Genomic DNA, 12,706 nt, shown 5'->3' with positions numbered 1-12,706 from the left:
ACCTGGCTTGAAGACGGAACAACGACGAAAAGTACACGATAAAAATGGCGCGAAAAATCAAGTGAGATCGCGATTACGACGATAGAAGATGAGAAGAAATGTTAGAGTAGGGTTCTTCATCTGAACCCTAAAACCAAAGCAAGCAAAATAAAATAAGTAATAAAAATATATGACACGGGCCTGGATGAAAAGCCCATGTCTTCTTTTTTTATCACGGTTTTTCAATGTGTTTCACTTTTTTACCCTCTATAGATTCTATTTTAAAAGGCATCGCAAATAACATAGAAGTCGTGTGTTTTGATTTGTTTAAGAACATTCACCAAACGCTAGTTATATTACTCAGTAGAATTCTATAATTTATTAATTATTATTTTACCAAATTATTCTTAATTATTTTAATATAATTCTATGGAGATTAGATAATTGAAAATTTTAGTTTAAAAGTTAAAATCCCGTTACTACTATTCTTCTCGTGTGTAACAGATACAAATAATGATGCTAGTGAAACTCCTTCTCATGACTAAATCCACTGATATTGAAGGTGGTTATTATATTTCTGAAAAGCCAGCATGAGTTTCATTTCTTTCGGTACAAAGAATAAAGAAAAAATGTTACAGGAATAAAATAAAATACAGATACAGATTGTGTACAATTTTGACAAACACTGCCACCAAGTGAAAATATTTGATGACCCCTGGAACTAATAAAATGAGGCAAAAAAGTAGATCCTATTCAATTATAATAACCTATTGACACAGATAAAATGGGATTGTGTAGGGTGATCATGAGCAACTCAAAAATCTAAATGCAAACTCCATCAACAATGGCAAAGAAGAGCATGCAGTTACACCAAACTTCATCTGCAAATAAATAATTTTATGGACATAGGTAGAAGAAGATGCTTAGCTAGCTGGCTTTCTGCTTGGCCTTGTCCTTAGGTTCTTGCAACACAAATTCAGCATACAAATCCTTCACTGCAATCATAACTGTAGTAATTAATGGCCCCATGATAGCTCCCTGCAGAACCACATACACCCTTTTGTCAATGTAATGATGTGATGTGTTATAAGAGAAATTTATCTAACCAAAGTATCTTAAAGACTGAACCAAACACTGAAATTAATGACTCAACAGGAAAATTCAAGTCTGATGCCAAGGATCCAGATTCCCTACAGTTAGGTATTGACCATTTGAAACTGTTGAATGAATATTGGAAGATTCATATTTTATCTTTGTAAATCAAACTTAAAACGCTAATTTAAGATTTGAACAATCTGATTTTAATGTAATGAAGTGAATTCTTCTCTGTCCGAAAGGCATTGAATCTGGATTCTGACCCCTACCATTAAAAGACAATACTTAAAAGAGAAAAACATTAAAAGAGAAAAACATTAAAAGAGAAAAACATTAAAAGAGAAAAACATAACCCAGAAGAATCAAAAAGAAGCTTTATACCAATTGTTGCTCATTGAGCAGTTCAATGGATGGATGCCAAGTGCATTGGCACGTTATTTTCAAAATTATTAAAAATAAGTTTAGTTTGGAGAAGATCACATCAACTTATATCCCCATTTTGAAGCTTAAAACTAGAATTCTAATCAAGTTACGCAGGTAAACCAGTTTTCCATTCTAAAGCAATAATGTCCAAAAGAAGCAAGTTAACTTATAAACTAAAACTAGAGCAATTTTTTATATGCAGAAACAAGCATGGAAACCTTGAGATTCAACTAAACATGAAGCATCACCAGTGAGAGACAGATGCTTCAATAATCATCAGAAGACTAAATCAAGGAGGGTAAGAAAAATTACCTCCAGAGCAGAAGGGAACAATGTCATCCCACCAATTATGCTTAGCCCAGTGAGGTATGCACTATTCCCAGGCACGTCTAATAGAATCTCTGACGCTCCATAGTCCATGAGGAAAAGGTGAATAACAGACAACACAATGGCCATTATGTATCTGCCTTCCAACACCAATTGCAAGGCTGCTGGAATTGTTGCAAGCCAAGATGGAAATATTGGAAGGAGAGGACTTATGAATGCAAGAACAGTTGACATGTACAAGAAATGTATTTTGTTCAACCTAAACAACAGCCAAGTAAGACACCCTTGAAAAAATGCAATTTCAGCAGTGGACAAAAGGACTCCTGAAATGGCTTTATCCAAAACCTCAACACATCTGACCCTAGCAGCATTTGAAATTGGAAGCATGTACATCACTTGTTCTGTTACCCCGCCACTCTCTGATGTGATGAGGTAATACAAAACCCAAATAAACACCATTGACTGAGAGACAAAATTGATAACCTCAGCAGCTCCAGAGATTATAGAATTAGCTATAGAAAACACAAACTTTGAACTGCTGCCAAGCACAGTTCTACTACTGGCGAAAATTTGCTGAGACACGTCAATTCCTTTGAAGGCAAATCCTTTTGCCTTTTCAACCAAATCCTCACGGGTGATCACAAGCTCCCGCAAAATTATATCAACCTCTGCATAAATCTGGCCCCATTCGCGGTTCCTAACCCTGGTTTTCAAGCTCAGGAACTTCTCAGCGTACGGTGAGGGAGTCATAAGGGCTTTGGATGGCACTGAGGAGTTCCCCTGATTAGATATCACAAAATGCTTAATGCCAGAGACAAATTCAGTCATGTTATACTGCACGGCCAACCCATCTATCTGATCAGAAACAGTCTCATATATCTTTGTAGTGTAACTATCCACCATCCCAGCAACATCATTCTCATCCATCCACTTCTTCACACCAATCTTCTCAGCATAATTGCTCTCCTCCACATGCAATTTCAATGATATCACTGCGTCTTTCCCTTCAACACCAATCTTGTAAGAGAAGAAAATCACCCCACTCAAAAACCCCACAATCATGCCAACAATGAGTCCAACTGCCACAATAATCTTCAACCTCCTCAGTATACCTCTGGTGAAAAAGGCACTAATTGCACTACGCCTGAAACTAAGGCTCCTAAAAGAAGACAAAGTGTGCATAGTGGAATCCACATTGTTTGAACTAAACAAAAATCCCAAAATAAGAAGTGACGAAGCCCCAAACCCTCCAAGCTTCTCATAAGCAATGATGAAAATCCCGAAAGACACGAGCAAACGAAGCAGCTTGGAGAACCCACTACGCTTCCTCGAGGGGAGGTTCGGCTGAGGCTTTGGCGTCCTCAAAATGACTCTGAAAGACGCTTCACGAATCTCAACGAGTGTACCAACAAAAACCCTGAAAACAGCTACAGGAACAGCTAGAACGGTTTCTGTGAGACCCAGTTGGAGTGGTTCGGACCAAAACGCTACGAGGGTCTGCTGAATGCCCCTGAGGGGAATAGAACACAGCACGGCCCATTGGAGAGGTCTCAAATACTGTTCTAGAAGCTTGGAGAACGTGTAGAGAATAAAAATGGCGAATGCGAGACCCGCATGGGCCATGGCTATGTAAAGGGCCAGCCGCACCTGGGCATCGCCGGAAAATGTGTTTTTTCCATCTTGGTCGCCGCCGGATGACGAATTGGACGGCGCGTGTGAGGGGTGAGAGGGCGCGTGTGAGGGGTGAGAGGGCGCGTGGTTTTTCTCGGGCGGCGCGTGGGTAGATGGGGCAGAGGATGGGTGGCGGGAGGAGGCGGATCGGAACATGTCCTGCCATGCCGGGGAGGTGGAGGAGGGTTCAGAGTATGGAACAAGTTCCATGGTGAGATGATGTAACAGAGGTGACAGTGTTTGCCAGTGATGCACTGACAGAAGAGAGAGAAAGCAGCTCAATGGGTTTTGACTAACAGAGAGGTACGATGAATGAGTGGCTTCATGTTTTTTTAGTGTTTTTTTTGTTTTTGTGTGAGAAAATGGGAAGGTGCGTGGATTTAACAAGATCAAGAAAAAATAGAATGATATAGAAAGAATAATTGTTCATGTTCATCAAATATCAGAATAAATCCTTTTTGACTTTTCTGTCGTATGTTTCGAATGAAAGAAAATGGAAAAAAAACAAAAGATAAAAATACAGATGTAGAATGCTTAAAGAAAAAAAAATCCACTCTTTTATATTTTCAACTTGAAAAGAAAAGCCATTTTTATTGTGAAGATAAATTGGTTTTTTTCGTTAAATACTTAAAATTCTTATTAAGAAATTTGTTATTTTATGTTTATATCTTTCATTCATATTCTTTCTTACTAAATACATTAAAGAATTATTGCACTTTTGTTTATTTCCAATCATCAATACAATAAATCTTTATAACATAAAAATATCGGTGATAGGTCTATGTTATTAAATTCATAACAATAACTTTTAATATAAGTTTATCTGATTTCTATTTTTGGTTATTAAATTCCATAACGAAACTTATAAATGAAATCTTATTCGGTGAAAAGGAATTAAATGGACACTTAATTGAAAACTTTATGTACATATATGTTTGAACCTGTACTTTCTAATTTTATGTTAAATATGAATTTTCTCTCATTACAATATCTTATTTGGTATTATAGAGTTATAGTCGATCGATCGATAAAGATGTAGAAAAGTCGGTCTACTCTTCTGTATCTTTATTATTCGATCGATTATAAGTCCATAATAATACTATTTATTATCAATAAAAGTTTGATAGTAATAATAAAAAGTAAAACATATTTTTTTTTATGATTTATTTACTCGACGTTAAATAATAGCATAAAGTTGTGTTTATGTATAAAAGAATATATATTTTGTTTATGAATGAGGTTTTATTCTTTTGTACAGCAACAACAACTGGTGCAAAGCTCACTTGACCATTGGTTGTTTACTGTAAGAAACAAGAGATTGGACGGTCCATTTTATGTTTAGCAAACAAGTCACCTTACAAGAATTATTGTACACAAGTTTCAGAGTTTATTTTCCAACTAAACACAGTTATTGAGTGACTTTGTATTATTCATTCTTCTTTATGGTGGCAAGTTTGTAACATATTTCAAGCAATGATATCCATCATACATTAGTTTTTTCTACCAACAATTCTTACACGAAGACACAAGTAAGCCAACAACCGAAAGATTAATGCCATAGCTAGCAGAATCCACACTTCTTTCAATCCACCCTTCAAGTTTACACTGTCAAATGTTGGAGAACTCTGCAGGGTCCTGCACCCTCCCATGCTTCCACAATCATATAACTGATCTCCAGAATACTGCACTTTCAGAAGAAGCCTAAAACCATAGTACATGAAAGATAAATACTTCAACCATCTCATGAACTTTGGTATGTGCTGCACAATGGAAATGAGTGTTAGTGATTACCCAACTAAGGCTACATTATTGGCTTCATATGCTACTTGTTCACAAACCAGTAACTTAGTGTTTAAATTGTAAACATTTAGATAAGGAATGAAGATATAAAGTAATTTAGTCATAGAAGAAATAGTTAATAAATGAGAAATAGGGAAACATAAGTAGCTAATTTCAGAAGAAGTTATTTTTGCTAAAAATATCTGACTAAATTAATTCCAGAACTTGCATTCTGGTTTTATCTCATTTTATTAGTATTGTTGCTACTTATTATGGGAAAAATATTCATACCAAAAATAAAGCAATTGCACATACCTGGACATAGTAGCCACCTGTGAGAAGGAATAACATTAGTAGCAAAGTAGCAGCAGTACCTGCTCTTTTAACACTCATAATTGCAGCTCCAAACATTTCACCTGCCCCCTGTTGACATAATTGTGGATGGTAATGAATGAATGATTGATAAACCACTAACTCATCCATTGAGTACTTTTAACACAACTTACTTGACTTGTTATAGCTATTAACAGAATAGTTAATAGTGTCAAAAAGAAGGAAGCAACAGCTCTGTTAAAGCCAGCCATGAAGTACAAGATGAGCATGAAAAAAGTAGGATAGAAAACGGTGGCCACCATGTCACATAGAGTGCTACATGCATAGTATACGCTTAATCTGTACATGTCAGCTTTATTTTCTTTGACCAAGTAGTACTCTTCAAATGGAAAGACATAGACTGCTGCAAAAATGCATGAAGATGTCCAGAATATACAGATGTAGAATGCTAAACCAACCTGCAACAAAAGTTGTCATAGAAGTTTGATATTGCAACATGAGATAAATAATGCCATGGAAATTACCTGATCTCTGAGTCCAGCTTCAGTATTGATTGAAGATTTCCACCAAAGGAGCCCCAACACAAGTGCAATCCCAAGTGCTTGAAATAGTCTTAGCTTATCAAAGTATTCCTTTCTTCTTGCTTTATATGTTCTCCTGGAGAGAATCATAAATTGGTCCAACCAACTAGATGTCCACTCCATCTTAACCTGAATTGCTAATTGAAGGTGTTCTGGTGTGCTTGCTACTCTATGATTCTGTTCTTTTTCTTTTGGCTCCAGTAGAGATTTGTATTTGAGCTGTAAATACTAACAAAACAAAGAAATAGTTAATAACAAGCTGGTAAGAGATGAAAATGTACATATAGACATGTGTCTGAGGAAAATCCTACTTCAATAACAACTTTTGAAGGGCCAGAAGATTCTTGATCTTGAAAGATATCTGGTGGAACACTTATGTCATTCACTTGTCCAGTTGCCAAGTCAAGCAAGAACTCTGCAGGATTCATCGGTATTTGAGGGGTGAATCTCAAAAATGAGAAGTACTCTATTGTTTCCTTAGCTTTTCCATAGTAAACAGGATAGCCTTCTGATATCAGAAGTAGTTTGTCAAACATGTGAAAGATTCTACTCGATGGCTGGTGTATTGTTGTGATTATGGTCCTTCCAGCCTACAAGTTAAGCAGATGTAACTCTCAGCATATACATTCATGCATTTAGGTTCTATATCTACATTGAACATTTTTACCATAATGGAACATGATTAAATTTAGTTATAGATACCTTGGCAAGTCCTTGAAGAGTGAGAAGGAGTTTGTTTGCTGAGGAGGAATCAAGGCCAGAAGTTGGCTCATCAAGTAGCAATAGTGAAGGATCAACAAGAATTTCAGAGCCAATGCAGGTTCTCTTCCTTTCTCCTCCTGATATTCCTTTGAGATATCCTCCAGCTATTTTTGTGTGGCGACATCTATGGTTATGCAAGAGATTATTTAGGGAAAATTATGTCTTTCAATTGAAGTAACTTCTCTCTAATTTGTCATATGCAATATGGTGAAAAACACACCTTTCTAGGCCTAGCTCCTTGATGGTGGTATCTACTTTTGCATACTTTTGCTGCTTGCTCATACTGCCTGGTAGCCTCAAAAGTGCAGAGAAGACTAAAGTTTCTTCAACTGTTAACTGTGGGAAAAGCACATCTTCTTGTGTCACAAACCCAATCCTAGCAGGTAGGGGAAAAAGAAAATAAAAATATTAGCACACATTCATGTTCTATGAAAGTATCAAGAACTTGAAGCAACACATTCAGGGAGTTCATGCATTCACAAATTTAGATAATTGGAACCATTAAATGAAGATCAGATTATTTTATCTCAATTAGTTCACCTTAACATATTTATCTTAATTGTGAACTTTATGATCTTAATCTAATGCTTCCAATTCATGTGTGAATGTAGGGATTCCATTTCTGAAGTAACATATATGATTATGATAACCACTTAACCTCCTCTTGAGAGCTGGATTGAAACGAACATCATTGTAAGTTACTTTTCCCTTTACATTGTCAACCAGTCTTCCTCCTATAACTCTCAACAAGGTTGTCTTCCCACTGCCAGAAGGACCCATCAACGCAAGAATTTCACCAGGGCCTATGCTTCCTGTGATGCCCTTCAAAATTCTCTTGTATCTATCTTCTTCCACAGTGAGGTGTGTGGTTACCTTTGACATCATTGACTTCACAACGTTACCTGAGCCTGCTTGGCTATTTCTCACCTTATACTCCACATCTTCAAACTGCACATGAGAAATGAAGAGTAAATAACTTCAAACAGTTTGACTAGTGCAGTTATGACTCTTGTTGGCTTACCAAACAAGCAATGATACTCGTTACTTGATTCTAATATCGGTTCATCCATTTGCAACAAAAGAAAAATACAAACACAAAAACAAAAGAAGAGGAATGCAGGTAGGACATTCTCCTAAATACACTTTTTAACACATCAGTTGGGGGTTTAATCTCTGAATAGTCAACACAGTGCTCTAGAAAATAAACCAGCCATACTTATACTAAAGATCAATTTGTATACGATGTCATTCAATAAAAAACAGTGCCAAGTATTGGTTTTAAGGTAACTACTATAACAATCAACAAACTAAAAGGCATACACTATTTACTTGTTAAAAAATTACTTTGTGTCATTTTGTCCTACAACTTAAAGGCTTTGTTTCCTAGTACCTTGAGAAATATGGGGAGGGGGCGATTTTGATCGAAGTTGGAATCTTCAGTGTCTATATCAATCTCTGAGTACTTATTCTGCATATATGTCTGAGACATGAACTCTTTGTGGTGACAAAAGTCATTGTTAATATTTGAACCAACTACTGGGGGTGACATGGGCATGTCCACAATCTCATCCTCTCTCCCAGTTTCCATGATCAATGAAATCAATGAGAGTTTTGATGTGTTGAGTCAACTGCATCGAACCAAAAATCATGGCTATATATAAAGGGAAAATTTTGGTTCGTGTGACACAAACTTTTCATGACAAGTTGTTGGTGTGTTCTATCTAGTCCTAGTATACATGCCCTTTAACCAATATCAAAAGTTTTCGGTGTGTTTTCAACCATTATGATATGCTTACTAAGAAAATGAAGAATGTTTGGTTTGAGGAGATTCTGAACATTTAAAATACCCATTTCCTTCAATATTGCAGCATTCCGTTGTTTAGGTGCACTCGTAGCTTTGCTTTTCATAAAACCATTGTTTCACAAAGAACTGAGGAGAAAAGAATGTGAATGCAATCGTTGAGCCTTTGACGGAAATTTTATCTTCAAGAATCTTTCTCTTAGACAACGTTAAATAAAGTGAATTTTACGTTAAAAAAAACAACGTGTAATTTGTATCTAATCATAGAAATATTTTCTTTATTTTTATCGAATTTGTAATTTTCAACGTTAAAAATAATAATATTTTTTCATAGTTAAAATTTAAAAAATAAAAAACAGAAAATGTTTTATTATTATATATATATATGGTTTATGTAACCTCTTGAATAGTTGACAAAAATATCTGTTCATACTTTACCATAAATTATAATTTATGAATGATTTATATATTATGAATTTTAATAATAATTTATTTACTATTTGAATTACATAGATTCAATTTATTTAAGAAAGAATATTAACATTTAAGAAATATAAGCTAGTGGGTTATGAACTTTTTGAATTTATATATCTATTATTATATTAAAAGAACATTTCTTTTATAGGTAAAATTATGTAAAAATGTTTAAATTTCAAAAACAAATTCACTAAATACGGTTTAATGTCTACTGGTGTCATAAAATTTCTACTAAATACATCATTATACCATGGGTGTTAGTATATAAATGTATGGAGTTAATACAAAAATTAATTAAGAATTCAATATTAAAGGTGAGCATCTCATTTTTTTTTTACATATTTTGTATCTTTTTTCATTAATCAATAATATACAAAATCATTATTCTTCTTAAAAAAAATTATCTTACATGGTATTTAAAACTCTTTTTTTCATCATGAGTTTTGATACCTCATCTACTCCTATCTCTTCCTTAATACATAATTCACCAATCATAAGTATCAAGCTTAATTCTTAGTTGCTTGGCTTATGGCTTTTAGGTAAGAGAGTGTTGAATGAGATTGGTAGAGAGCAAGACAACTCCTAAATTGTTTGGATAAATAGTTGGAGTGGTAGAATGAAGATTAAGCTATCCTAGAATAATAATAAATATATATAACTTATGAGAATAGTACAATGATGCTCGCGTATTCAACTTTAGTGTTGTGCCGAGAAACTACTTTTTGTTTGTGAAAGTGCTAAGAAATTATCTTATTACCAAGATAGATACAAATCCCTCTTATAGATTTTCTATCATCCAAATCAGATCCCCAGTCATCATTGAAAACAATTTAGGAGGAAAGTAGTTAAAGGAATAATGAATAAGGCATCAGTGACAATGTTACTTAAGCATCTCATAACTCGTTTCACAACCTTCCAACGGTGCTCTTAAGGATTATGTATGTATTGTCATATCTTCTGGGACTTATGTCTGGATCAAAAAGTAAGTAAATTCAATTCATTTGACTCACTTGTTAACTTGAATGGATTTGGCAAAGAGTGATTGATGGGATTTGAGAGGATTTGAAAGTAAATTTTGTTGTTGTTTATTTGAGTGGATTTTGAGGTAAGTAGGAGTGAATTTGGAAGTAAAGTTTGTGAGAATTAGTGTAGAATTTGATTGACGTGACAGATTAAAAAAATTTACTTCCAAATCCACTCTCATTTACTTCAAAATTCACTCAAATAAACAACAAAAAAATTTACTTTCAAATCCTCTCAAATCTCCTGAATCACTCTCCCCCAAATCCATTCAAGTGAAAATGTTAAACTAAAAAAAGTAAGTTCAACCCAATTCATTATTTGGTGAATCAAAATCTTTGTCATTTGTTCAATCACCACAAGTTGATGGATTAGTGTGCTGAGTCACTCGATAATATTTTTATTTTATCAATTTATTTTATATATTTTTTATAATATAACCAAAATGATTTTGATTTGATTACTTTTTTTAGGTTTAATACAATCCCTAATTTTAGTTTTTTTTTCAAAGTCATCCTTTCTTTTAAAAAAGTTTAGTAAGACCTCATATTTCATTAAAAACGATTCAAATTATCCTTTTGACTTTACGGAGTTAAAAACATAACGGTGCAATTGCCTTTGTGGCGAAAACTGAATGATGTGTACAATTTTTTATTGTGTGGCAAGGTGAAGTGAATTGAGCTGGCAAGGTATGTGGAAATGTTAAAAAGTTAAAGTTATTAGGTAACAAAAAAGGGTTAGGGTTTGTGCAAAATCATGTGTAAAATCAAAAGCCCCAATTGCAATTTTCAAAATCAGAATCTCAATTCACAAAATCATGTGCAAAATCAGAAACCCTAATTGCCAATTTGCAATTCACAAACAATCAGAAACTCCATCTCTCTCCCAACATTTCGGCAACCATCACCTCATTGTTGTCTTCTTCCTCACCTTAAACACCCACAACTAGAAAAAACTCATTCAAAGAGGAGAATAAGGTTGAACAATAATTGAGAAAAAGGGTCGGTGGTAACGTTGGTGGAGCTCCTGGCCAACGATGCGCCTTGGAAAAGTGCAATTGTGGGTGAAGGTTGTGTTGTAGTAGCCTCACACAAAGAAGATGGAGGTGGATGGAGTAGGTTTCCTTCTTTCTTTTGTTGTGGTTGAATTGAAAAACGAATTGAGAAAGAGAGATTATGAATGCTTAAATGGGTTGCTGGTAGGGAGTCTTCCAATTGCACCTTCAACGAACCATGAACCCAAATTAAAGATCACTTTCACCATATTCTTGAATCCCAAATCACTAATCCTAATTCTAATTTTATTTAACCCTCAGTTAAACCACGTCATTCAATTTTAATTTTAAAATTTACACCTTAAAATATATAAAATGTGTCACGTATTGCAAAAATTGTACACATCACTTTGAACCTAATGCCGAAAGCTAAAATGACTATTTTGAACCGTTTTTAACAAAATATGGAACCAACTTTTTAAAAAGTATACGACTTTGAACAAAAAGTTCAAAACTAGAATTAAACTTTTTTTTATAACACTAGATAATTATTTATCTATTTCACTAAACACGTTAATAAATATAATGATTGTATTTAACTTAAAAAAAATAAATTAAATATTTAAACACAAACTTTATTAAACAATATTCTAATAATTGAAAAGATAAAATTATCAACCTATATATTTCAAAATATTAAACAATTATAATAAAAAAGTTATAAAAAATGGTATAAATTAATAAATTTTGGCTCAAATTTGTTTAACCCCAAAATTAAATGAATTGAGTTCAATTTAATTTACATTTATTTATTTTTTCAATCTAATCCTATTAAAACTTAGGTTGAGTCATGGATGTCCATTTTAATATTATTTTAATCAATTAAATCATAAATACTTATTTTTTTGAGTTTTATCTTTTATTACGATTATTCAACTTCTTAATTAAATACATAATAAAAATTATAAAAAAATTCAAAATTATACTGATTCCCTCAATATTCTTCATTATTCCAAACATTCATCTTTATGAGTATATTTCCTCTTGAGAAATATAATACTCAGATTAATAAAAAACATCATTTTATTATTATTTTTTTCAAAACTAGGATTTGTACAATAACTATTCACTAAAACCAAATAAGCTCTTGTAAAAACATGTTATAAACAATTCTCCTTTAATAATATTCACATAATGATAACGAATATATTATTATTATATATTTTTTTCAATCACTCCTTTGTTTATTTCTCATTTTATTTATCTTTCTATATTTCTTTCATGCATTTTAGTTTTCTCCTCAACCCCTTCTTTTTCCTCTCTTTTTTTTACTCAACTCCTTTTTTTCATCTCTTTTTTCTCAACTTCTTCTCTTTCAATTATTTTTCTTCACTAATCTTATTTTTTTCTAGCTTTATTTTTTATTTTTCTTTCATCATTATTACGTATGTTTTCGATCAAACC

The 12,706-nt window shown here is 33.4% G+C and overlaps 2 protein-coding genes across 2 annotated transcripts; both read right to left on the bottom strand.

Annotated features, from left to right (window-relative positions):
• Window positions 1–517: 517 nt before the first annotated feature.
• On the bottom strand, window positions 518–3,877 carry LOC124849025 (transmembrane protein C9orf5 protein). The gene is made up of 2 exons (XM_047326868.2): window positions 1,810–3,877; window positions 518–1,017 (listed from the first exon to the last, which is right to left on the bottom strand). Exons 1-2 carry the CDS (start codon window positions 3,703–3,705, stop codon window positions 907–909), a joined length of 2,007 nt encoding a protein of 668 aa, XP_047182824.1. The 5' UTR covers window positions 3,706–3,877; the 3' UTR covers window positions 518–906.
• Window positions 3,878–4,818: 941 nt separating this feature from the next.
• On the bottom strand, window positions 4,819–8,573 carry LOC124849024 (ABC transporter G family member 26-like). Its single transcript, XM_047326867.2, has 9 exons — window positions 8,341–8,573; window positions 7,609–7,898; window positions 7,171–7,326; window positions 6,891–7,074; window positions 6,500–6,778; window positions 6,132–6,416; window positions 5,781–6,065; window positions 5,590–5,697; window positions 4,819–5,255 (listed from the first exon to the last, which is right to left on the bottom strand). Exons 1-9 carry the CDS (start codon window positions 8,536–8,538, stop codon window positions 4,986–4,988), a joined length of 2,055 nt encoding a protein of 684 aa, XP_047182823.1. The 5' UTR covers window positions 8,539–8,573; the 3' UTR covers window positions 4,819–4,985.
• Between the last annotated feature and the right edge of the window lie 4,133 nt (window positions 8,574–12,706).

The sequence above is a fragment of the Vigna umbellata genome, chromosome 5 (assembly GCF_029865625.1).
Source record: "Vigna umbellata cultivar VRB3 chromosome 5, Vumbellata_1.0, whole genome shotgun sequence".
NCBI classification, from domain to species: domain Eukaryota; kingdom Viridiplantae; phylum Streptophyta; class Magnoliopsida; order Fabales; family Fabaceae; genus Vigna; species Vigna umbellata.
The sequence above is the reverse complement of the archived record's forward strand: the minus strand, read 5'-3'. Positions and strand labels throughout refer to the sequence as shown.